This window comes from Rhamphochromis sp. 'chilingali' (assembly GCF_963969265.1).
Source record: "Rhamphochromis sp. 'chilingali' genome assembly, chromosome: 5".
Classification (NCBI taxonomy): domain Eukaryota; kingdom Metazoa; phylum Chordata; class Actinopteri; order Cichliformes; family Cichlidae; genus Rhamphochromis; species Rhamphochromis sp. 'chilingali'.
The window spans coordinates 41,195,262-41,222,191 of record NC_137932.1 but is presented as its reverse complement, the minus strand read 5'-3'; the positions used below and the strand labels follow the sequence as shown (position 1 = coordinate 41,222,191).

General features: G+C 40.9%; 1 protein-coding gene across 1 annotated transcript; it reads left to right on the top strand.

Annotated features, from left to right (window-relative positions):
* Positions 1 to 119: 119 nt before the first annotated feature.
* Positions 120 to 25,368, top strand: LOC308396849 (ankyrin repeat domain-containing protein 13C). The gene is made up of 13 exons (XM_080882464.1): positions 120 to 799; positions 2,425 to 2,466; positions 8,903 to 9,007; positions 13,636 to 13,721; positions 15,749 to 15,794; positions 16,678 to 16,744; positions 17,986 to 18,130; positions 18,562 to 18,693; positions 19,571 to 19,732; positions 22,745 to 22,824; positions 23,011 to 23,109; positions 23,294 to 23,394; positions 23,511 to 25,368. Exons 1-13 carry the CDS (start codon positions 412 to 414, stop codon positions 23,639 to 23,641), a joined length of 1,584 nt encoding a protein of 527 aa, XP_080738590.1. The 5' UTR covers positions 120 to 411; the 3' UTR covers positions 23,642 to 25,368.
* The last annotated feature ends 1,562 nt before the right edge of the window (positions 25,369 to 26,930 follow it).

Here is a 26,930-nt window from a genome sequence, read left to right as displayed (position 1 = left end):
TTTTACACTACTGTAGGCTGTGTTTTGATAAAATAGGAGCGGCTTCAGTGAGTGGCCGGTAATAACCTTTCCCAAACTCTCGCGATAATACGAGCCGGAAGATATCAGCCGAAGCGTTCGTACTAGTCAACTGGAGCCGCTTATGTTGTACTGCAGCCGTCGACAGTTTGGGGCGGTAGGAGGAGAGTGGACTGTTTGTTTTCATAAGAGACCGGCAGGAGGGGGGTGCTACTTTTTCGTCCTCGAGCAAACTGTGGTTTTTGTGTGTCCGTGGGAGAAGTAAGTGTTTTCATGTTGTGCAGTTTCCAGTGTTTGCGCGAAGACTTCCAACTGGCGAATCGCATCAGTTCGCCCGGAGGGTCATCGTCAGCGACGACACCCTCTGCTCCGTCAGCGTCGACCGTTTAGAAAATGACCGGAGAGAAGGTCCGCTCCCTGCGCAAGGACCACAGGCCGAGCAAAGACGAGGACTTACTGGAGCCCGACGAAGAGGCTGCGACCGGGACGTTTACAGCCTCCAGGACGAACAACAAGAGCAGAGCGAGTAAAATCTTCAGCAACCACAAGTTAATCAAGTCTTCATCCACACAACAACAACAGCAGCAGCAGAACCAACAGTCGCAGATTAATGCTAACACCAACACACTGTCAACATCCGATGTTATCGATGACAACAACAAAAACCCCATTATCCGAACTGGGCAGGACTTTCCGGTGCACGAATGTGTATTTAAGGGAGATGTCCGACGACTGTCTTCGCTCATACGGACGCAGAATATCGCCCAGAAAGACGTCCATGGTGAGTTTAACAACTGCTCATCTCAGCTGCCTTTAAAAAGCCCACAATGAACTGCCAATTTCAAGGTCCAGTGAAGCTTAGTTTTAGCTAATAGGCCATCATTCTCCGGCAGCATTAGATGTAGGCGAGGTTTCTTGTTGCCAAGGCCCAGATAACTGATGTCCAAATTGAGGAGCAGTTTAATGTCAATACCCTGTAATTTCTTCAAATTCACTTCTTTCAAGCCTGCATAAGGAAAGGTCCCAGCGGCCTTTCAGTCCACATTTCAAATTTATCACATATTCCTTGTGACATGAGTCATCTTTAAACACTGGATGATAAGTTGGTTCAGGGCCCTATGGCTAACGCATCAAGGCGTGTTGTGCGAAACTTTGGGATTCCCAGACTTGACTGCAATTCATCTGCAAGGCAAAGTCTGTTCAGATAACGCCACATTTTCCAAATCAACGCATTCTTAACTGACAGATCTACAGCGAAGGGTTGTTCCGGTTCGCATGTAAAGAAAAAAGGATGGGCTGTGCTTACTGTCAGCTCTGGAATGTGTTCTGTCCTCAAAACACTGACATGCTGTAATGAAACAACGTAGCAGAAGGGGAGGGCATTTACTCTGGTGATGCTGAAGAATCTGAACTTGTTAAGCCTTTTTGCCTTCTCGGTTGATGGTTACCTGGGCTCAGTATCTTGAATTCGTGGCTTTATTCCCATAAATTTTTAGCTTCTAGTGGATATAAGTTGAAGCTGGACCATCAAATCACTGAAGTAAGGCAGGCTTTGTTTGATATGTTTATTAACACTATTATATTTCATCCATTCACTTTGCTGTTTTGTTATGATTTTTTTTTCCAGAAAACTTGTTGCTTAAAGAAATACCTTTTTAAACAATTGTTTTCCACTTGCTTGTGGGAGGGAGGAAATAGTCCCAGTGAATCCAGACAATACTTTCGTAACACTGCGTTGTTGACGAGTTAAAATGCAGCTTGTTTACAGATTAAACTTCATTTATGTCAGCTGACTTTGGATTGGTGCTTTAAAAAATATCAGTGGTTTATTTGAAACTGTCAACAGTGGTGGCTGTAAGTGAACTCAGACCTCATATACACAGAAAAAAATCTTTCTGTTGTTCATCACAGCGTCCCTTGTGATTTTTAGCTGAACCCCAGCTTTGGCACATTTCCCCATATTTACCCCACGTTGTTTTTGGATGCGTGCCTACCTCCGTCTTCCTCTGTAAGGGAGAGCCTGAAGGAGCTGGTCCTACAGTTTGGCCAGATAGTAGGTAGAGGCTTTTGCACACCTGCCACAAATATCATTTCTCTCTTGAATGATTACCATGTAACACATACATTGTGTCTGTTAGCAGGCCATGTGCCTGCCTCTGAAATGTAGCTTGCTTTGTGGTGCAGTTGGGTAGTAATCAGTGGTATTGCCATCATGGTAGGAGAAGGCACAGTGAGCACAGACTTACCATATCATTTGGAGTTTAGCAAAGGCTGCCTCCCAGATTAAACATCTAATTCACTCCAGCTGTGACAGCCCTAAAGGCAAAATGCTCTTCGAAGTCTCTCGCTTGTTTTTGTTATTCTTAAATGCAGTACACAAATTCTGTTTTTTTCCCCTTTCTTCAGGAAACACACCGCTGCATCTTGCTGTCATGATGGGACATAAAGGTGAGTAGTGTTGAAACATTCACCTCCACGTGCTTTATTTTGGTTTCTCTCCTTGTCTCCGTCTCTGTGGCTTTTTAAACACGCCTCTCTGTAGGCCCGTGCATCTTTTGTTTGTGTGTGTTTCAGTTTATTTCCCTCCCTTTGTGTGTGCATTTGCCAGGCTAAGCACCACCAGACATTTGTCACAGATCACCACATAGATCCCAGAAGGCAAGATGCTCATGCATGAATAAAGAGGTTGTGTTAATGGATTTTCTCCTGGTCAAAATCACGATGGAACAAGAGACCTTTCCTTCTTTATCTGTTAAGAGCGGGTTTTCTTTTCTCCCCAACTTTATAGATTCACAAAGGATTATCAGATCATATTTAATCAGTGAGTACTGGATAATGATGATAGTGCAAGAATTAGGCCCCTCTCAGTAGTTAAAGTCTCATTCTGATTGATGTAACACTGCTGGCTCGAAAGACTTTAACTTTGAAGCTGGCACAGGAGGTAATTAGTTGAGATAAGCGATGTAATTTTCAGTGCCTATAATATTTGCTTAGTCTGTTATTTTTAGTTACCTGCCAGTGTCTCTCACCAAAGAGGTTACTTTGGTTTTGTGATCGGTTCGAATTGGCTTGTGAAAAAGAGGTGAACGTGTTTCAGAGGCTACAACAATGTGTATTTTCTCAGAATGTTGAACATATAACAAATTGCACATTAATGAGATCTGGGCGTCTTAGAATAACTGTGAGTTAAGAGTATATAATGAATATGTCATGATGTATCAAGGCAATGTAGGAATCTTACATGAGTTTGTTTTTAGAATGAATTGCTCTGGCTGGACTGAAAGCATCCACATAAAACATTAAAACGCTGTCCCTTCAAGACTCAATGCCTGCATTTTAATATGACAAGGAAACATCAGAACATGCTTCTGAAAAATTAATTTAGCCTTTTTTGCAGTCAGCTCCTGATCAACCATTCAGGCATAGGGTTACCCGTGCTGCACATTGTCATTTGTGGTGTTTGTCACTGAAGCACGGGTTTCGATTGATTTCACATTCGCACAGCTCAATTTCTGTCAGTGTGATGGCTCTGCCACTACCTACTGGTAATTCAGATAGCAGAGTACCGAAGTGTTGTCGTGGACGGGATGCCATGGAATTGATTTTGCTAATGAGGTTGCCTGTCTCTTGCCTGAGCTGCTGCCTGGTCCTCTAGGGATGCTCAGGCCAGACGGGCTGAAGGCTACAGCATGAGATCACAGCCTGGGTGTGGCTGGCCTGTTGGGATGCAGAGGACAAGGCTCTCTTTGTTTCTGGCTTTTCTGCATATATGTCCGCCATTGTGGTAATGACAGTTGTGCATATCAGCAGTCTACTGTCTGATCGTTTGCATGACTGGAATAGTTGCACAGGTGAAATATCTAACGTAAAAGACGAAGAAAATCCAAAGCAGAGCATAATGCAGTCCTGAAAGCTGACGTCATTGTCAGAGGAGTAAGACAGTTTGTCTGGATTCTGCTTCCTGTCATGTGCCTGGAAAGTAAACTCTTTCTTTTTTGTTTCTTTCTTTTTTTGTTTCATTTGTCTAATGGGTGTGAATGAAAGATAAAATGGTGAGATTCTAAAAATGGCTTTGAAAGATACAGTTCCAGTGAGTGTTTGACATTAGTGGGCCACCCTGGCTGGAAAAAAATACTCTAAAGTGGCACACACATGCTCATTTTAAGATTTTGATTAAAATAGTGCATTTGAGTCAAACAGGAAAAGAAAATTTCCTGTTTGACTCAAATCCACAATTGCAAATGTTGCTGAGTATGTAAATAATGGTTAAAAAAAAAAAGCCAGATCAACATTTAAAATGTACTCAGACTTAGTCAAAACTGTAGGGTGAAGGTAGGGAGCTTTAACAGCAATCGGATCCTGTCGACAGAAGCCCCATCTGCAGCCAGTGCACAGCAAGTAGCATTAGATAAGTGCTTTACATCACCATCCTGCTCCCTCACTCATGAGTTGAATGCGACTCAAGCAGGACGTCTGTGCAGCAGATGCACGTGCAATCAGCCCAGCAGCCCACAAGGAGTTTTCCTTTATCAGTGCTCGCACAAGTGCATATTAGATCGAACAAGACAGCAAACGGTGGCTAATAACAAGCAGCCTAAATGTCATTTTATCCAGTTAGCTAACTTTGTTTATATTTAAAACACTAAATACACACACAGCAATACATTATAGCCATTTTGTATAGAAGCTATGCTGCCCAAATTGGGACAAGTGATCCCAAATTTGTCATGATTTGATCATGATTATATAAAATTCAATTTCATTTTATTTATATAGCGCCAAATTACCGCAGCAGTAACCTCAAGATGCTCTTATATTCCAAGGTAGAGACTGTAATACACAGAAAACAACCTCTTTTGAGCAAGTACTTGGCAACAGTGGGAAGAAGAAACGGGAAGAACCCTCCAGCAGAACCAGTAGGTTGGGAGTGATGGGAGGAAGGCAGGACAAAAACACACTGTGGAATAGATCCAGTGGAAGAGATTCACAATAACTAAGGATGAAATGCAAAATGGTGTGTGTAAGCTCATAGTGAGTGAAGAAGAAACAGCCATCATGGAAAGCCCACAGCACCCTAGGCCTATTGCAGCATAACTAAGGGAGGATTCAGGGTCAACTGATCCAGTCCTAACTCTATGCTTTATCAAAAAAGGAAAGTTTTAAGCCTAATCTCATACCAAATATCAAATATCATACCAAATATTCTTGGACAAGATACTAACTCCGATGCATTAATCGGAGTGTGAATATTTGTGAATGTTAGAAAGCACTTGCATAGAAAAAGCATAGAAAAAAAGTGCTTGTATGAGTGGATGAATGAGGTAAGTTGCATAAAGCGCTTTGTGTGCTCAGTGTTTACCATTTGAGAGGGGCCTGCTTTTAAATATCCTAGGAACCACCAACCAAATAAACTGGCAGTCTCTGAGCAAAGTGGATGATTGGGTGGGTATGGTGCTGTGAGGTTTTTAAGATAGGATGGGGCCTGATTATTCAAGACCTTGTATCTTGTGAGAAGGATTTTAAATTTGATTCTGGATTTAAGAGGGAGCCTATGAAGAGAAGTATGGGTCAAATATTCTCTCTCTTTCTAGTCTGCTGCAGCATTTTGGATCAATTGCAGGCTTTTCGGAGAGTTTCTGGACACTGATAAAAATGAATTCGGAAGTGAAAATTCTTGAATGATGGACAGAAAACAAAGCATAACTGATTTATTTGAGTAATTTAGTTAAACTACTTCTGATAACTAAATACTAATCAAAACATTATTGTATTAAAATTTAATTTGTTAGGAATCTTGTGGAAAAATCTGATGTTCAGGTCACAGAATTATCAGGTAAGATACTTTTGGAGAGAGCCAAAGGAAATAAAAAAGGGGTGGGTGTGTCTGTCTGTGTCCTTGACTCTGTAGTGACCAGTGAAAGATAAAACAGTATCTGTTTGTCTCCACCTGAGCACCATGTCCATGATAATGTGTAAATCGACTAAAAAGGTCCTGCATGTTACTTTGTTACGATAAGAAAACAGAACTCTCGGCTGTTCCAAAAGTTTGACTTGTTACTCATTCCTGAGAGAAATGCAAGTCTTTGATATCTCTGAAAGCGCCTCTGTGGATGTAGCTGCCATGTTGCTGTGTGTGTCTTTCTGAGAAAATGTTTGATGGTTGATTATGAAACTGTCCTTGAAACTAAATGGTGGCGTGCCACACACAGGCACATGCCACCTTCATCCTGACCTGCTTTTAAACCGATCCTCATTTGCTGCTGTTTGAAGCCATTTCATCTACAGCCATGGCTCAATATCATAGCTCAGTCTTTACTTAACTGTTGGTAACAACTTGAATGCGTCACAAATGCTATTATTTCACCAATAAGAGCAAACAGGAGACAAGTGCTTGAAACGGGAATTACAAATGTTTGCCTGGATGTTCAAGTTTAAACAAACACTTTAGTCAGTGGAATAGCCACGTGTCTTTGCTGTTAGTCACATTTGATACAAAAAGCCTTCATTATCTCAACATGATGTAGCTACAATTGTGCTGTGATGTCCCGCTTACCTCACAGGTAATGGAAATGTATCAGAGTCGATCTTCGAATAGCAACTGTTTGTAATTTTTATCTTAAAGTGCGAGGCGATTAACTTAGTTTCTGCATTTAATTCACATCATAAACAACTGACATAGAACTCAAGTGTTGTGTGCCTTTAAAACAAAAGTGTATCCATGATGCCACACTATACGCTTGCATCTGAAACACAAAACTCAGACCAGAAGCTTGAAGGTGTGGGGCTCAGGACACACGGCCTGGCTGTTCTCCTCGTGGTTATATAATGCATGTCTGCTAAATGTTGTCGTTATCATTACACAATCGTTTGATTTAGCAGAGGGATATATAGGTCAGAGCCTTGAGGAAATGCAAAGCTTACATCAGAAAGCATGCTCTTGTCCGTTTGTTTGCCTGTGTTGCCTCCATATCAACTTCTGTTATCAGCGACTGAGTCCCGGAGCTGGGTGACAGTTTGAACTAACATGTAAAGACTGGGCTTTGCTGTAATGTTGCATTATTCATTCACTTTTCAGCTATCTTCCTGTTACCAATGCAGCTATTTTAATTCATTCAAGCATGCGATATGAACAGTATTAGTCAATCTTTTTGAAGTGGTCAGCTTTTGGACAGCGTTCGGCATCAAGCAGAAATTTACCAAGAAAATCCATTAAAGCCAGTAATGAGCCAAGTCTTTGAAACTCTGCATCACTGGTGTGACCATAATGACTTCCCAGCGCCGCGTCTCTGTTCATCTCGATTTTCTTTGCCATGCTCCCATCTTGATGTCTGCTGTACTATACACAACTGGTGTTACTGTTAATTGCTTATGAGGAGAATGTAGCCTAACTGTTTGAACTGGTTGATGTCACATCTTGCCCTTTTTATTTCTGTAACTACACTCCTGGGAGAGACGTGCTTCTCTTTGTTGTGTGGTTAATGCGTCTAATAAGGAAGAGTTTCAGATTGTATTGCCCTCCGTCATTAAGACTTTGTGTTACCCTCTTTCTCATTAATGAAACATGGGGAGTATGTAAATCAAATTCAAATTTTATTTGTCACGTACACAGTCATACAATGTATATGGTGCATGTGGTTTTGTGATGTATTTGATAGCTGTTATTATCTATGCAAAAAAACAAGTCAGGAGGATTTGAATGAGTTCACGTGATACACCCATGACTAAAAAGACCGGTCGAGCAAATGTAACTTCTGGCTCCAACAAGCAAAGGCCCCACATATGCACTCAGCAGCGGACCATTAGCACTTAGCCCCTGCTTAGCATTTGTAGGACTGTGACTTTTCGGGCCAGTGCTGGGACAGAGTTGTACAGATGCCAACATTATAATGAGTGATGTCACAACAAAACTGACAGCTGAGCCGGAACAACAGGCTTCAGTTGTGGCTGGCTGTAGTTTGTTGACACGCTGCCTGGAGAGCAGAGGGATTTTATGCTGCTCTTACTGCTGATCTCACCATAGAAAAGAGACGAAGCTCTTTGGCTGTTTTCCAGGTGTTAGAATTCAAGCACCGCTCGGAGGGTGACTACATAGTACCAAGGGATGTCTTTTCCTTTAGCTCAAAATTTAGTTCGTTAATTTAAAGCAATGCAGGACAAAAAAAAAGAAAAAGGAAAGATTCCAAGTCTTGCATAATTGTAGGTCCCATATGGCTTTTTGGTTAAAGTTCTATACACAAACTAGCCCTCTGGACACCCTGGAAACATTGTGAGAAATGTGCTCTATGTAACCGATGACACCTGTACTGCAGAGTAGTCAGTTTGAAGTAAACACATCAGATAAAACTTGCAGAGCAGGAGAAGTAAAGCTGTTTAACTTTGCATCTCATTTTTGTTCGGTTCCTCTGTGGTTTGAAAATCGAACACATGACTAGAGCTGGACGCAGGGTTTTTCTTCTGTGTATTAAGCAGTCACCATAAAAAATATCAATGTAGTTTTTTTTTTTAAAGTTTTTATTGTTTTGTTTTCAGCATATATTGTATTATGTGTTTGCTTCATATTAATAGGATGTAAAATGAAGATACATAAAAAAACATACCCCAAAGCACCTTTTACTTCTGTGGATTTTTATTATTAGTTACTGGAACATTAATTTCCTAATATCTATGACTATGAAGTTTGGGTGCTGTCACATTTTCAGACTATTTCTGGTCAGGAAATCATCCTTCAGCCCGTTGTCAAGTCAAGATGCCAAACTGAAATCTATTAGGTCTGTGGTACTGCTAGTGAGTCGTGTGTTAGGCACATTCCTGGTGGCTTTTTGGGTTTTCAGTTTGTCCTTCTGTTTGTCTTTTGGTGTTTAGTGATTAACTGTCCTCCTTGCAGAGTGTGCCCATCTGCTGCTGGCCCACAATGCACCAGTGAAGGTGAAGAACGCTCAGGGATGGAGCCCCCTCGCCGAGGCCATTAGCTACGGAGACCGACAGATGAGTAAGTATCTCTGACTCGCTGAGTAGCTGGCTTTGCTCAATAAAACACTCACGCAGAGGTTTGAAACTGATGTTGGTCAGTGAACTCGTTTACTAAAGCGAGGCATCAGGCTTGCACCAGTGGGAGAAGTTTTCATCAACAGATACAAATCAACAAACGGCTCTGCACATTCTTCCACGCGGCCGCCTCGCAGTGAGGCCACCACACCGGCCTGGCTCTTTTGTCCCTCAGAGGGGGGCATTCCTCAAGGCCCTCTGGCTTTTGTATTCCAGTGAAAAGCAATTCATTAGATATTTCCCTCAGTCCTGATAGGCTGATTATGCTCAAGCCCATATCACACGTGTTTTTGTCCCACGTTTCATAATGGCCCAAAAGTTTGTTTTGAAACAGTGAGAATGTTTTGTATTATTTCACTGTCACGAGTACCTGTGGCACTGTACAAAAAGTCACGTTAGATTTTTTGTAATGACTGAGGGAGAATGGATTGAACGACAGCTGTTACAGTTTTGCTAGTACCGTAGTGCTCTGCTAGTGAGAATTTCACCTGCAATCTATTTAGAGCTTTTGATGCCAGAAACAGGAAGGCTTGAGGTTTGTTCACTGTGGTGGGGTCTGTAGCTGTGGTGAATGCATTAAAAGTATTTTACAACCCTTCACTACTGCTACAGAACTACCAGGTTAGGTGTTGATTGGCCCACTTCATTCTCAGCTATTGGAACATCTCAAGTACAGCATTCGGATTTTACATATAAGTTAATAAGTTCCAGTTAAAAAATGACTTTGCTAACCTAGTACATGTTGATACATGAATGAAAGAGCAAGCTCTTTCATTCATGTATCCACACAGCCACTTCGCACCAATGTTACGTCATAAACGGAAGCAGCTTTAAGTTCCTCCATCGACTGCTTCCTCTAATGAACTGACTCAAAGTATGTCTGTTGACTGAAACCTCTAATGAACTCTAATGACATTTCATCTTACAGCTGGCAGGTTTCTTGTGCAGGTGACCATGCAGGTACATGTTGCAGTAAGGTTTTAAAGAAAGGTGTAGCTCTCTATTCTCTGCTCAACATTCATTTCCCCCGTATGTTGTTGCGACACAGTGCGTTTGTTACCCGGGTGTGTGGCTTTCCGTTTGAACGAGGAGACAAAATGTGGCTCAGAAATAGTTTTTGTCATGTGTTTGGTTCAGAAAGAGCTATTTCAGTCCTCGCTCGCCTCTGCCACACAGCTGTGTTGTCAGCTTCAGGGACTTGTTCAAAGAGAGTTTCAGTCATATTACTGTATGTGAGGCAGGGAGCTGCTTTTTCATGTGGGTGTCAGGCAGTAATGGTCTCACTAGCCTGAATAAACAACCAGACTTGGCAAGAAAAGTTTAAGTTGAAGAAGTTTGGCTTAAGAAGATCCTTTTCTCTTTCTGTGTCTTTGTAATAAGCTTGAGTTTAGATTTTTCTCACATGTTTTCTTCCTGTATTCAAAATTTATAGAGCTATTAGGAGTCACTTATAAATATCCACGATTAAGGCATTAGAATAGATTAGAATTAGAATAACTCATGATTCATCAAGTCATACATACACAAGATCACTTCATAATAGAATTAGTGCCAACAATCAGCAGCATTCATACATACAGAATAGAAATGCATCACAGCGTCTTATTTTTCTGTATACTAATTGCTTTTGGCTGAAATAATCCCTGACTATTAAATCACCCTGAGGGCACAAGTTCAACATCAAATAATCACTAACTGGCTTTCTTGTAGATAGAATCATCGTTATCCATAAAATTCATCTTCTTATCAGTATATGTTGCAGTATATGCTATTAATGTTATGGTGTTATATGTTATAGTGCATGTGTGAATCAAAACAAGGCAGCATTCAGTAACAAATGAGGAGATTTATATTACTCCTCCAACCTGTGCAGAAGAGTCAGGGTTAGAATTCCTGTAAAAGTAAAGGCACCAACAACACTATCACCAGCATATTTGAACATTTTTAGTTGGATAATTTTTATTTCTGAATATTATTATCTTGATTGACTGACTGAATGATATTTTACATTTTGCTTTTTCGGGTGATATGTGTGGCATTAGAAGGAAGAAAAGTTGTTTTTTGTTTTTTTATTAAGGCCATAGCAAAGCAAACGAATTCTTAAATGTTATTTTCTTATTTATTAATTATAAGCTGCCATAGTTTTATTTTAGCTTGTAACTAGTGAATTTTTCTACATTTATTTGCAAACAAAGGTTTGTTTATAGCCTCACTGTAACCTCACTGACAAATTAATGTAGAGCAAAATTATTGTGCATATAAAAATATGACAGCACAGGCTGCAGGGATAAAGAACAATGGAATTCTGTTTCAGCTTGTAATTATTTGTTATGTCTAAAAATTACATTTTCCTGATATGATTCAGAGCGTTTAAATGAAACTAAATTGAATCAAGCTCCCTGCATGTGATATGTCATCTTCAGTTAACTCGGCCGTTTGAGTTAGCTTGCAAAATTTGTCGACCTCGGTGAGTTTTCGCATCCATTTAATATTCTGGCCTGTGTCATTTTGAACTTTTCCCACATTCTTGGAGACCTGGCAGCAGCAGCCCTCCACCTGCGTATCTTGTTAAATAGTTGCCCTTTGTGGTAATGTAAAAGCAAGTTTTTTGTCTTGACTCTGTCTCTTTTTATTAGTGTGGAGGTGAAACTGCTGAGATCACTCGACTAATTAGTGCCAGCAAAGTGCCCCGATCAGTATCTCGGTGAATTAGTGCCAGCGTGGAGAGTCAGTTGGGTTTAGTGTTGAAACGGCCCGCATTGGTTTCTCAGTCTGTGTTGGCTGGGTGGTCTGTGACCAGATGGTGAGATTTTACTCCCTTCCTTGTCCTGCTGCGAGGCGGTGAGGATCAGGAGGAGCCCCATCCAGAGCTTGTCTACACTCATTAGGCAGCCAGGCCACAAAGACACCCTCATCCTGTAGTTGTGTCTGTGCCGGCTGGCGCATGTGCGTTCCTGTGCTCTCATTTGGCCTAGTTTTACCGTTGAGTCCTCTGCCCCTCTGTGCTGCTGCACGGGGAGCACCAGTTAGACAATATGAACAACATGTTTGTGTATGTTGACTCGCCACGTGGACATGCAGGAGGGCACAGGAGATGGTCAGGCTGATGACTATGCCATATGGGCACTGCTGCTTTTAGTCCTATTAAAATGTAGGACGGGCGGGTTCTCAGTGGCCAAACATATCCCCCCCTTTTTTTTTTTCATAACTGCTTCCATGACTTAATCACTGGAATAGTTGTTGTCATTTATTCCCTTCATGGCTTCGTCAAAAGCACCACAGTTATGTTAGTGAGCAACTGATGCTCCCACTCCCTAATAAGCATCACATAACATCTAAATAGTTGTTGTAAATTTGCGTGGAACCGTTTTCTTTTGCACAAGTCTCCTGCAGCCAGTGCTGCAGAACGCTTGTTAATGTGACCCATCATGGCTAAAAGCCCCCTGTGAGCGTTCCTCTCCCCTAGTTCGTTAAGGAGGTTAAAGGAGTTGCTCATTAACAGGCAGCTCTGTATCTGCCATTGCTGCTCCCTTTGAACTTCCTGGAACGGTTTGATCCCTGCAGGCTATGCATCAGGGTTGGTTGGATGATGCTGGGAGTGCCCCATTTGGCTCCAGGAAGCTGGTAAATCTCAGTAAAAATTGCTGTAGCCTGTAGCACTTTTTTTTTCATTGTTGACATGATTCGCTTAGAGAAACCGTTAAGTACACAGTATTTCCTGTACGTTTAAAAACGTCTTGCCCTAAACGTTAACCTTACCAATATTGCAGGTCTGCCCTTTGCTGTGCAGCATAAAAACAGATGGTATGATATTTTTGGGCATGAAAGAAGCACAGTATCTGTCATTCTGATCACCACCTGTAATTTTAAATAAAACTGACGATGTTCTGCAAGGCACTCAGATTGTGGGAAATCTTGAAAGATGCCCATATGGAAGTGAAGCCCAGCACCCTTAATTTTAGAAATGTTCAAGTAATCATGATTAACCTCCTAGGACCTGGCGTCCACATATGTGGACATCACATTTTGGGTTATTTAGACCAAAATACTCAATTTTGCTCTACAAGGGCCTGATATCCACTTATGAGGACATTATACTGCTACTGTTACTCAAAATTTTAAACGAATATGCTCATATGTGGCTCTTATTTTTCTTAAAAACAAAAATAAATAAAAAAAAAAAATCTGGCAATTTTTCGTTTTTACATTCATCGGGCCCCAATGTGACCAAATTTCAAAGAGAAATTAAAAATGCTGCTGTGGAAGAGTTCGGGTTAAGGACAGCCTGTCTTTCAGGGAGTGTGGAGAAAATGGTCAGATTTGCCAAAACATGGTTGTTAAACTTTTTTTTTTTTTTTTAAACATGGTTGATCAACTCACAGTAGAATATTTATTAAGTTTAGCAGTGGGATCGGATCCAGTAAAACAGGGTTATAAAAAATATTCATGGCAAAAAGTAATGTGCCATCCAATAACCTTAAATTAAACTTTGATATGTTTTTGTATAGAAAAAGCTGGTGTGTCACTTTTTTTCTCTTCTGTTTTTCTGCTCATCTTTCCGTGCGCTCTCAGTCACAGCGCTGCTGAGGAAGCTGAAGCAGCAGTCCAGGGAGAGCGTGGAGGACAAGAGGCCCAAACTGCTGAAAGCCCTCAAAGAGGTAACGTAGTCCTAAAGTCCTGCTAGAAGCCAGTTTTGCCACTCTGCACCCAACTTTGGCAGCCTCTTTTTGTTTTGTTTTGTTTTATGTTTTTTGGCCGCTATTTTGAAGCCTCTGCCCTGAACGAACTGAGTTGGAGCCGTAACTTTATTTTAAATACTCAATGGACTATTAAAAAAATACATTTGCTCAAATTAAGTTTTAAAAAGTCTTTTTACCTTCAAGTTATACTTCTACAGCTTCATAATGGCTAATTCCAGAGTGCTGACACCATCGATGACTCTCACCGGAGCACTAATGTCATGCTAAATAATTCAGTAAACCAATAAAACCAGCCCTTTTTTTTTTTTTTTTTATTGTAACAAATAGATATGCCTGCCACTACACAGATGAAATTGCAGTGAGTCTCTGCTTTGCATTTGTGTCGGTTAAACCACAGGATTTTTCGAGTACCATTTCTCTCTTTTATAATGTCTCTGATAGTCCTTGCTGCTCCTGACCCTTTGATGGGATATCTTGTTTTATGGTCATCAGATCTTTTTACCTGTCAGAGTGCTCTCATTCAATTCTGTCCTGTTTCTTTTCCTTTCACTGGGATCTATTCTGCAAGCACAGCCTTAGCACATGTCAGGGGTAGACATTTGTTCAAACACAAGTAAGAGAAACAAGACACTGCAGACCGACTCAGAGAGTATTAGAAAACGTGCGCACGGGTGAATGCCTCTGAGAAGACACACACACCGAGTGCAGGCTCGGTTGCTTTATTTATAGTGAAAGTAAGTTACATAGTACTTCCTCTTTTAACAGAAAGGGGAGAGGTCAGGCATTATCTCAGCTTATCTGACCTTGCACACATACACTGAAAATAACAATGCAGAAGTATATCATGCTTATCTGACATCACTAGGGATGGGTATCGTTTAGGTTTTATCCGATACCGGTGCCAAATCTGTACTTTTGAAACGGTGCCAGTGCTCAAACGATGCTCAAACCGGTGCTTAAAGAATGGAGAACACAAAATTGGTCCAAAAACCTCTCATGGTCAGCTGTTTTTTGTAAAAAGATAACAATGTTAGCCTTTTCTGCAGCTATGGGGCATATATGGTATCACTCTTGGCTGGAAGCAGTGCTTAAACAATGGAAAAAACACAAACTTTGTCCAAAACCTCTCATGTTTAACTGTTTTCCACTTTTTCTTTGGTCATTTTAGCCTTTTTGGCCAGGGTGAAGGGAGCATCTGCCATCAAACAAGAGGTCAGCTGTGCAGTAATGCTGAGGAAATCAAGAACAGGACACGAGCAAATAAAACTCTGCGTTTTATCGTGTTTAAAGAGGTTATACCACTTCACCTGACCTTCCTCCCTCACTGTAAAAGTTTTAAAGTCTCAAGTACTTGACAGACCTCGAAGGCTGTATTTTCCCTGAAATGATGAGACCGGCGATTTTCTTGTGTCATCATCTCTCTGAGATTATAAAGCTCTGGGAAGTGATGATCCTCGGCCAGCCTGACATCATTGCTGACGTGTGGATTGAGACCACCGATCGTAGCGGTGATCCAAGCCTTACAAGATAATTAGACTGTACTGAGGTGGGGTTTGCTATGTAAAGAAGCAGAGGCTCAGTTATACTTTCATGTAAAGTGAAACGCTGGTGTGCTACTTTTATAATCTCATTAAATAAAACCAAATATGGTGTCCAAGTCTGTGGTTTAATTTATTTTTCTGTTGCATAGAGCTCGCTATGTCACTATTGTTACAGTGGGTGAATTGTTCTGTCATTATCAAAACCATCGTCCTCGTGGTGTAACTCAGTAGGAGTACTATTTATTTTTGAGTATTCTTAATAATTTATTTATTTTCAATCTGGTGGCTGTGAGGCACAGAGAGGGTAGGGAAGTTGGAGAGTGTTGAGAGACAGACTCTGACATTGTGGGTTTCTGGCCTTTTCATCAGATCTGTGGAATAATAATTAGCAGTAGAAACACGTAGCCTCACTCCTTATTGATTTTTCTTTATCTGTGTTCACAGCTCGGAGACTTTTACTTGGAGCTTCACTGGGACTTCCAAAGTTGGGGTGAGTCAAGTTTCTCTGTCTGCTCTCCTTTGACAGTTTCTCAGATTTGATCCACTGTGGAAATGAATCACATGTCATTGTTCTGAAAAACGAACACTAAGGAATCTCAGGGAGAAGAACAGACTTAGTGTTCAGGTGGTTACGGATGGATTACCGTGTATCATGAGGGACGTTGAGTGACGTCAAGCTGAAAATGACAGTGCCTGTTTGAAATGAGCCAATACGCCTTCCTTTAAAATGGATGTCTCACCTTTAATGATCTAATACATCAGGTAAAACATAACAGCGGACCTCACAGATGGAGCACGGTGTGTGGCGATAGACGAAATGCCTTCACTAGAGCTCAAGCATCAGCATTTGCTTAGCTTGCAGACCAAACCCAGGACTGTAGGCCTGGGCTGATTTCTGTGTACTCAGTGTGTCTTTGTGAATTATTGACAAGGTGAATAGGGTTATGTAATACACACGTGATGGTAACAAAATGTAAAATGGTTACATAAGGATATATTTTTGCCAGTTGAGATGGTGTAATAGTGAAAGTTATATTTTTAAGGTTTGTGTGCTCGGAGAACAACACAGACTTGTATCAGATGCACATCTTGCTTATTGACTGGTCTTTATTTTCTGTTGTTGTTTTTGTTAATGCGCAACTATTCTTCTGTACTTTGGAGCAGCAAGTAGAGTATCATGCCTTCAGTTACTTAATACGATAGGGACTGTGAGTTATTAAATATTTAGCTGTTGAACTACTTCTGGTATGTGGCACTCTAGTTTCCAGGTTTATATGCCACCAAAGCTTTGAAATCTGCAGTTTTTTTTCCTCAAATGTGCTTTCTAAATTTAGACGTTTTACACACCCTTACTGTATCTTTTCATGTTGCAGTGCCTTTGCTCTCCAGAATCCTGCCTTCAGATGCCTGCAAGATCTACAAACAAGGCATCAACATCAGGCAAGTCCTGTCAACAAATGTTCATTTAAATAGCATTCTGACATTTCAAAACTCAGAGTCACTTCTCAAGCTGCCTGTTAAAGTAAACCAGAAGATGTAAGCCCTGCCATATTAAACATTTCCCAGAGAAAGCCTGCTCTTCGTGCACTTTGTTTTTAAGGCTTGCTGGTTTATTTGTAACTGCTGCTGTACACAGCATCCTCTCGTCTTTCTTTTCTCTACTTCCAGTTTCTCAGTTTTGTTAACTAGAGTGTGAAATCAGCGCCTGCAGTATGAGCAGTACGAGGAAGCCGAACAGCGATCCCTCTGTGCGCACAACTCTTCCTTCTGTTTCGCTTTAAATCACAGTCTCATAGATGAAGCTACTGTACAGTCTACTGTGCTGAGTAGCTCACTTACAAAGAGCATCAGCAGAAATTCATCACACCCTGACACATGCTGACACAGTCTCAACAGTGAATCTACAGTAGGAATATATGCCGCTGTGCTCCAGCGCCTTTCAGGCAAAAATCCAACGCTATGCAGGCTTGAGGGCTGGCTTCCACATTTACAGCATATGCACATAGATTTTCATACATATATGACAAATCCTGCCACCCCTTTATCACGCACGTAAACCTATGCCTCTACGTTTGGGTTTATATCAGCACAGTCTATTTGAGGATTGAATTGAGTTTGTAAAAGTGTGTGCGCGCGCGCGCGTGTGTGTGCATCTTCACTCTTCCTTATGAGGTAACCTTGATGTGGAGCTTGTCATTATTCTGTGAAACCGCTCCTGGCTGTCTAATTTGGTATTCAAAATGCCCTCTTATTATGCCAGAGTTGTAGGGAGAAAAAGGGAGAGCGAGAGACGGAGCGGGTGAAAGGAAAAAAACTGTCACAGCAAGTTCATTTACATACCAGCTCCACGGTGTGTCAGGCCTATCATACCTACCCTTAGCACCTACCGCTTTGTGTGCATTCTTCTCAAGCAGATCACTTATTCTCTTTGCCGTCACGCTTTATTTCAGGACTACCCACTCTGACAACACAAAGAAAATTTTGAAAAGTGCTGTTGGACTCCCGTGGCAGTGATTACCATACACATTGTCTCCGACCTTTCAAAAGTGTAACATCGAGCACAGTTTTGTCTTCGCTCACAGTTTTGACACGGTTGTGCTGCTGGCCTGAAAAGTTAACTTGAGCTCACAATAATTCTGACTTTTGTCTCCTCTGTGTATGTTCACGATGTGTTTATGCAGACTGGATACAACCCTGATAGACTTCACTGACATGAAATGCCAGCGGGGTGACCTCAGTTTCATCTTTAACGGCAATGCTATTCCCTCAGAGTCTTTTGTTGTGCTGGATAATGAACAGAAAGTCTACCAGCGGATACACCATGAGGTGTGTGAAACCCTTGGGGCCCTTTAATTTGTGATGTCTGTTAAGAACAAAGCAGCATATTTAAAGTTTTGTCATTGACTTGAAAAATGCAGGTTTGTGATTCTACAGTGAAGACAACTAAATCTAAAGTTGTTTAGTTGTGTTTAAGTAAATTATATAACAGTGTCCCTACATATTTTGGTATTTCTTATGTCTAGCAGGAATATTTCACCTGATGACAGCACTAGACCAAAGGTCAGGGCATCTAAATGTTAACAGATGTAACCCTCTGGGAAACTACAACAGTTCAACATCTTGTGCAAACACTTCAGAAAGAGTTGGAGGAACCGACTGACATCATTGTTTCCAACACTAGGATGTGGCTGTTCAGTGTTCACTATGCATGATGCATAATGATGTGCTATATTTATTTATTTATTGTACACTTTAAGGAGTCGGAGATGGAAACAGAAGAAGAAGTGGATATTCTGATGAGCAGCGACGTGTACTCCGCCACACTGTCCACCAAATCCATCACGTTCTCTAGGGCGCAGACTGGTTGGCTGTTCAGGGAAGACAAGACGGTGGGTGTCATTTGTCAGCTTTTAGAAACTCTGCTCTGACTGTGGACCTTCAGGGACTTTTAAAAGTTTAAGACATAACGACTGTAGTCAACTTTTGAACCCAGTTCTTGTACTTTATAACTCAGTTGACTGGGATAGCTGGTGAAATTAAACTTTACTTATGGTTTCACAGATATATCAGTGTGTAACGTGACATTGATTGCAATATCTCATTTTTAGGTTGTTGTGTTTTTTTGTTTTGTTTTTGACTGTTTTCTTTAAAAAAACCGGACCTGAAAAGAACATCAGCAGCCTTTAGACCGGATCTGAAGCCTGATCGATATGAGATTTTAATACCATGTATTTGATGATCATCAGATATATGGACGGATACCAAAACCTTTTTTTTTCTTCCAGACACATGAAACATAAACAGATTTTGCTAATGTTGTTAAGTGTGTGTATTTATGAGTCCTTACTATAATAATAAGACGATGGCCTTGTTTTGCCGACGGGGAAATTTGAGCGTTCGGTGGTAAACTATTCAGTGTTAATTCATAACAAAGGTGTTTTTCTTCTTTAGCTTCATCGTTTTTATTTATTGGCAATTTCAAATTCCAGTGCCAACATATCATATTTCCTGTTGTAACCCCCACACCAGGAAGGAAAGGCAGTAAATACATCAGAGAGGCAGTGATGACCCCAGGAAGGGAGCTCAGGTGACAGGATTGGGGTTCAAAACAACACAGACAAATCTGGCAGTGTGGAGTTAGTGACTGAAATATGACAGTATTGCTTTTTGCCCTCTCAATCCTTTGTCCTTTTGACTTCTGTTCAAAAGGGAAATTGGTCAGTCTGTGGCAGGGGGGAACTTATCTAACTGTTTATTAATCTCCAGGAGCGCGTGGGAAACTTTCTGGCCGATTTCTACTCTGTGAACGGCCTGGTGCTCGAGTCCAGGAAGAGGAGAGAGCATCTGAGCGAGGAGGACATCTTGAGGAACAAAGCCATCATGGAGAGTCTGAGCAAAGGAGGGAACCTCATAGAGCAGAACTTTGAGGTGAGCATCACTGACATGAATAAAGATTTATGTGTCTTTGTTTGATAACTTCACAAACCAAAAAAACAAAAACAGTCTTCCTGTGGCTATGCCTATTTTATGTGCAGTTGAAGTCCTGTTTTGAAGCTTTAACTTTAGCATTATAGCATCACATGTCAATTCTTTAGAGCCAACCTTCAGCATATTTAGACGAGAGGTTGGATTGATAAGTTATGAGCTATGGCCAAAAAGCTGCTTAGCTATCTGCATCCATATTATTAGGCACAGAGTTATGGAGTGCTATGCAACATTCCAGTTCAAGTTTATTTATATTGCAGCAGCACACAATAACAGTCATCAAATGAACTAGTGTCCTGCTAGAATCCAGCAGACTTCTTGGACAGACTGTAAAGTTAACCGCACATCAAGCCAAAACACACAAGCACTACAATCATAGTCGGGAGGTCCAGTTCAGTGACTTGAATTTGGAGACATGAAGTCTGGCAGACAGCTACCAGCTGCAGCTGCCTGTAACGGCATCCAGGCGTCCTTCAAAGTGGTCGTGCTCCCAATAATTCAAACTTTAGGTCCTGATAAGATTTAAATAGGTGAGTTAAGTACATTTTAACAAAGACCTCTCGCTTATGAAAAGGGAAGTGGAGACCAAAGGTTTGTGGTAGTAAACTGAAGTTAGGTGCTTAACATCTGAATCTGTGAAGGGTGACTCTGTTTGGGCCAGGAAATGCAGTTTTTATCACTAAACGTTTGTCACCATACTTCTTTTAACCTTTTTTATTTCTACAGGGAGATACAGTGCTGCAGGTTTGATGGGCACTGAAATGTACTTAATTTACATTTCTCTAGTTCATTTTCCCACAGGTTCTCATTCAGCAGTGAAGTTAAAGTCGTTAAATTTGTGTTACAGTTTTTTTTTTTCTTTAACTTGGGTCAGTTTGTTCTAACATGAATCCTCGAGTGCACCTGTGTATCAAGTGCACCTGTACACCTCCAGCACTTTGTCGATAAACATTGTCTTTACTTATACCTGCAGCGTAACCACCAGTCCAATCCTGAAACTGTCCTGTCCCGCTGGAACATTGGGGTAGGACACGAGCCTCTCAGACAAAATAAACCTCACAGTGCTCCTCACCCCCGTGTCCATACAAAGATAAATCCTACAGAAACGGACCCTGTCGAGCCACTTTGTATGGTTTATTGAAAAATTCCTGACTGGATCCCCACTAATGTTCCTTTTGATGTTTTTATTTGTTTGAAGACAGAATGAACAAATGCCCCTGAGCCACTCTGCATGGATTCAAATTCTACCACTGCCCCCCAGTGGTGAAAGCTACTAAGCTGTTCATCGCTCACCCACCATCCCCTCACTATAGTATGTTCGAGAGGAAGCCGTAAACACAACCACTCTGTGAACATAAAGCCTCTCGACACACAATGGACGCTCACGGCTTTTTGTTCTGTTTTTGACCGTCCTGTGTTCTGTGTTGGGCTTTGTTTCATCAAAGTGTTCTCTGTTGTCTGTCAGAACTTTGTGCTGATGTGAATTGGTGCCTGCTCTTGTTTAAAGTGGGGGGGAAAACAGTTTGAAGGGATATCATTTTTTGTTTTAGTTTTGATGTGAAAATAGTCTCGCCTCCACACCTGTGGAAAATGATACATGGGAAGTGGATGAGATAAGCAGCTGCTGTGACGCAACGGTGTTTACTACAGCAGGAGAGAACAAGTCAGTCTGTGGACGCAGGCAGAGCGTGGGAGGCTTTGGAATAGAGCTGGACACTATTGATCGCACGGATGAAAGCTAACCCCCCCCTCCCGGTGCCGTGGAATGATGGGGGAGCAGGTCCGGCATGCCAGCAGATCAAGGTCTCCACAGCCTGTGTGTACTCTGTCCTCATCACAACAATGTGCCAGGCCTGGTACACAGTGTGAGAGAGGACATAATAAGGCTGCACACCTTATGTCAGCCATCTCTTGGCACAGAGGTGTCTCGTCATCCAGAACCTGTTTTCAGATTCTTCTGCCCTAGTTGTCGTACTCAACCACAGCTTACAAAACAGAGATCGGCTGGTTTAATAGTGATTTAAAAAAAAATCTGAACTCTGGCAGAGCAGGGAGCTAATATTTAGGAATAGCAGACTGTCAAAGCACCTCGTAGTTCAGAGTCATCCAGAACAGATCGTCCAATCTTAATATGAACTGACACCGAAGAAGAACATTAAATCAAGAAGGCCAAGCGCCAAACGTTTTCCAATTTTTTGTTTTTAAAAAAAAAATTATTTCTTTTGAAGAAAGTTGTCTTTGATCCTTCGTTGCTCGTGGGGAGAGTCACTCACTTCAGCTGATAAAAATGATCTGGTGAATGAATCTGATACGGCAGCGTTACAGCTGAATTTCAACAAAGCTTAACATTTGAAGGCTGTTTACTGTGCAGCTCCTGTTTATTCAGTTAAGATCACTGGTTCACACAGTTGTTATCAACCATGAACAATAACATAGAATCTAATTTCAAGGCCGGCACAACAGCATCAACAGCTCTCCTTCTCCTCCTCCTTCTTCTCTGTGACCGTTTGTGACGCTCACCCGCTGAATTAACTAAAGATTTAACATCACTGAATCAGGACTTTCTAGATTAAGTTTGGTTGATTCCCGCTTTTAGTAATTACTGATTTAGCTTTAATACTATGCTAACATTTAGCTTATTATATAAAGTTACTTTGCTGTTGTTGGATGGCTGTTAATTATGTCAGCATAAAAGTATACTGCTTAGTGATGCGCTGGGGCCCTCTAGTGGCATGTGCCGTGTATGTCATTGCTCTGCGGGGAAAAATTAAAGGTGTGTAGGTAAACACTAATGTTGATATAAAAGTAATGACAAAAAACATCTGTATGTCACAACTTAGATCAGTTTTAACATTTTGTTTATTAGTTTCACTCACTGTTTTTAAGTGTGACCTTTCAGTATTTTACACTTTAGCCTAACCATGACCTTTTTTTAATCTCTTTTCTGACTTTTAGCCAGCAAGAAGGCAATCTCTAACCCCCCCGTCACCCAACACTATATCCTGGGAAGAATACATCACGGCTGACAATGGAAAGTAGGTGTCTGAAGTGTTTGGGAATAAATAAAGCAGGAATCTCTACGTGTGCCAAATGCAATATTCACATAGGTTGATGTTTTAGTTACTGGAAGAACACTGGTAGTTTTCCATGTCTGCATTAATGAGCTGTGAGCTCTTCCTGACTGAACTGCCTTCATCGTGGGATACAATTTTCTGTCTCAGAGCTCCTCATCTAGGAAGAGAGCTGGTGTGCAAGGAGAGCAAGAAAAACTTCAAAGCCACAATAGCCATGAGTCAAGACTTCCCTCTGAGCATCGAATCGTAAGTCTTCATTTAAGCTGCCCTCCAGATGGTTATTAAAAAGCAGGCAGCATCATTTTCTATTGGTATTTTCAGGCTTGTTTAGTGGGGATAAAGGGGGAAATTATTCATTCATTGAGACCTAAATGCTTTAGTAAAATAGACTTTGTTTTTGTTTGTTGATTTGGGTTCTCGTGTCCCTCAGGTTACTGAATGTTCTGGAAGTGATTGCACCCTTCAAGCACTTTAATAAACTCAGGGAGTTTGTTCAGATGAAGCTCCCCCCTGGCTTTCCCGTCAAGCTCGGTAAGCAGAGTTTTATATGGTGTTGCAAACAGTAGTCTGCTGATTGATGTTCATGACTTTTTCGTGTGATGTGTTCTTCATGTCATCCATATAATTGTGCTCTCGGCTCCCCGCAGACATCCCCGTGTTTCCTACGATCACGGCCACGGTGACGTTTCAGGAGTTTCGCTACGATGAGTTTGATGAATCCATTTTTAGCATTCCCAATGATTATAAAGAAGACCCTAGCCGCTTCCCCGACCTTTAACCTCACACACTGGACACTGAACCGCAAACAAGCAACGAGGCAACATTATGCTACAGAGGGTACTTTTTGAATTTAAGAAACAAAACAAAAAACATGAGGAATAAAAACTGTGTTTTGCGACTACCCCTCGCCCGCCCCGACTCTGAGTACAGACGGCGACCAGACAGCCTAACACACCTAAATTTAAATCGGAGGTAGCGGGTTGTTCGACATCTCCTCGTGTCGCAGGTTTGAACTTTACCTTTTAGATTTGATTCGATGCAGCGTCCGAGGCAGGAAGCGCAGGTGACTGTGAGAATCTCATCAGTGAAGGGGCATTGGAGTTAATATGAGAAACAACACAGCAGGTGAATTTTCTGTATATTCAGTACGAGTACGAAAAACAGCAGCTCAGCTGATGCTTTGTATTTAAGTATGTAAGTAATGTTCATAAAGGGACTGTTTTAAACTGATGTGTAGTTAAAGCACTGAGTGACTGTGAGAGACGCTGGAGAGGAATTCCACTTGAAATTGATTTTGAGATCAATTTTTCACTTTTCAAAACACTCGTGAAAAATCATCAGCCTTTTTTTAAAAAATATTTTATGATCTTACATTTATTAAATTACATATCATAATTTATGTCCTAATCTATGTTACAGGCCTGTGTAAGAACTCTATTAAAGAACACACTAGACTATTCCTATTTAATGATTAAGGATGAAATGTAAATGTCCAAAGGGGTCGAATTATTACTAAAAAAGTGTTACTTAAAAAAAAAAAAAAAAGGATTATAACGGCCATGTTAAGTAAACAAGAAAGTGAAAGGTCTGTTATTTTAATTTGGATGTAAGTTTGAAATGCCAAGAATAAGCTTGACATTTGACTCAACGATATTCTTGGGATGTGAGGTTAATTTAATTAGTTTTTTCTTAAGGTGGCCTTTATAATCCTTTGAGAAGTTTGTTTTGTATAAAGCTGAGTACTTTTTGTAGATAAAAGTCCTTAAAAAAAATCAGTTTTCCGTAGAATTCCACTTTAACTGTGCACATTTTTAACGTGTGCGTGTGTGCGTGTGTGTGTGTGTGTGTGTGTGCGTGCGTGCGTGTGCGTGCGTGCGTGCGTGTGTGTGTGTGTGAGCGATGATTTTTACTGGCACAGAGTCAGTGAATATTTGAGGCACTATTTGGATCCACTACACCTACTCGCCTTCCAGCTGACTTCTTAGACTCATGTTGTGAAGCTGAATCTTTAAACCTGCATTTGAAATATTAACTTTTAATGGCGGCAGTGGTAGCGATGCTGCAGATTTTAATGGTACTGCGAAGTCTGAGCGACAGGGCAGTGTAAGTTAGGCTAACCCAGCCTTTTGTTTTTTACTTCATCAGATTGTTTTGTTGTTCTTTTTTTAACTGTGTAACCAACCGCACAGTTGTGCTAAAAGAGGAACTCTGGGGATTGTACAGTGAGCAGGTGTCTGGGAATCAGTAAGTACAGCATTCATGCCCCTTTTTTTTCTTACACTTAACAAAAATCAGGCATTTCCACCGCACACTATAGAAATACATGTTCAGTTATTGATTTGTCTTTTACTTTCTTTTTTTATTCCTACGTGTTTATGGGTTTCAGACATCCTCTGCAAAAAGAAGAGTTGTGTAATGTTTTTTATTTTTATGCATCATGTGACATAATTTGAGACTGTTGGTTTGTAAATGGTGGGAGTTGCTTTTTTTGTACATACTTATGTTGCTTTAACAAGAAAAAAAAAAGAATCTCTTAATTGTTTTGTTGGATTTTTTTCTTTCTACTCCCTGGAGATGTGTGGAACCAATAACCTGTCAGCTGTGTGAAGAAGCTCAATATCAGTCTGTAGGAAGGAAGGAAGGAAGGGTTTAACTCTAAGGAGTCTTCGTAGGTGCTGCTATGGTTCATGAGCTCTTAATGTTGATACAGACAGCTTTCTGTGGGATGTTGCTATTGTACTGGTGGCTCAGAGTTGTTCAGCATCCTAATCATTGAAACACCGTGCTTACATATGCATATTTAGTATGATAACCAAATGCAGTTTGACTTTTCACATTCCATAGTACAGGCAGGCGCAGCTAGTGGAAGTGTGCCTCTTCACTGACATAATGCTTTACATTTATTTGATGCTCCTTCCCGAATTCAGCTGATTGGATTTGACATGTTTTCTGTAGGAAATGATTCATCCATGTCTAAATGTCAGTTGTACAGCAAAAACTGTTGTATAAGTCTGCGACACTATTTTCATATAAAATGTACCGAAATAAAAAGCCACATATCTAATGTTTGCATTCTTGTGTTTTTTCTAACTTGGTCATATTAAAACATGCGTGGCACGGATACGACACCTCATCTGGGTATCCTTTTATTCTGAGCTCGTTCTGGGGCATCCTACACTTCCTCTTCTTTTTCTTTTTTAACCTTTGTGGGTTTATAAGTCTTTATTTTGCGTTTTACTGGACAATGGGACAAGACATGGTTGTCAAATAGTCAATATTTCAGTTTTTGTTCAACTAAAACGGAGCTGCGATAGAAAGTTTGGTTTATAGCTTGACTGGGCAGAAAAGAGAATCCGCAGCAGCCTTTCAGAATATTTTTGTTCACGTGGTTTCTGAAACAAAGCAGAAAAAAAAGAGAAAAAGTTGATATATAAAGTAAAACATGACGACCTGTCCTGTACCCTTAATGGTGAGTGTTGACACCTCAGTACATATCGATAAAGATGTGGTTTGATGACCATTGGAACAGTTACCAGGTTTTTCCAAGGGTAGCTGCATAGGCAGAGACCATCCTCACTCATTTCTGATGCACATTCAGTTATTTTGTTCTATACGCAGCCTAAAACAGTCAGACACCCACCAGTTCAGGGAAAAAAAGCTTCAAGGGTTACTCTTTGTTTCAAGAGTTTAAGAATTAAATTACTTTTGACAAACAAGCACTTGCACCTGAGGTGGGAGGGGCTAATAAAGAATATGTGCAGGAGGAAGGCTTTATCTACAAATATAAATTGTGGCACCCCCACCCTCTGTACAGTTCTAACTACTGCAAAGTAAGTGGTTGAGAGAAATAAAATATATTTATTTATTACTGGCTGGCTCATGACTTCTCCACACCACTGCATGCATGCCTCTAATTTAGTACTTTTCTTTCACACACACACACACAATGCACTGAGCTGTTTAATTCTCAGGCAAAGTCTCTGTACATGGCAACAGTAAGCATGTATAGTTTATCCCTCAGGTTTCAGTGGAAAGAAACTCCATGAATGTAGAGATTAGGACTGAAC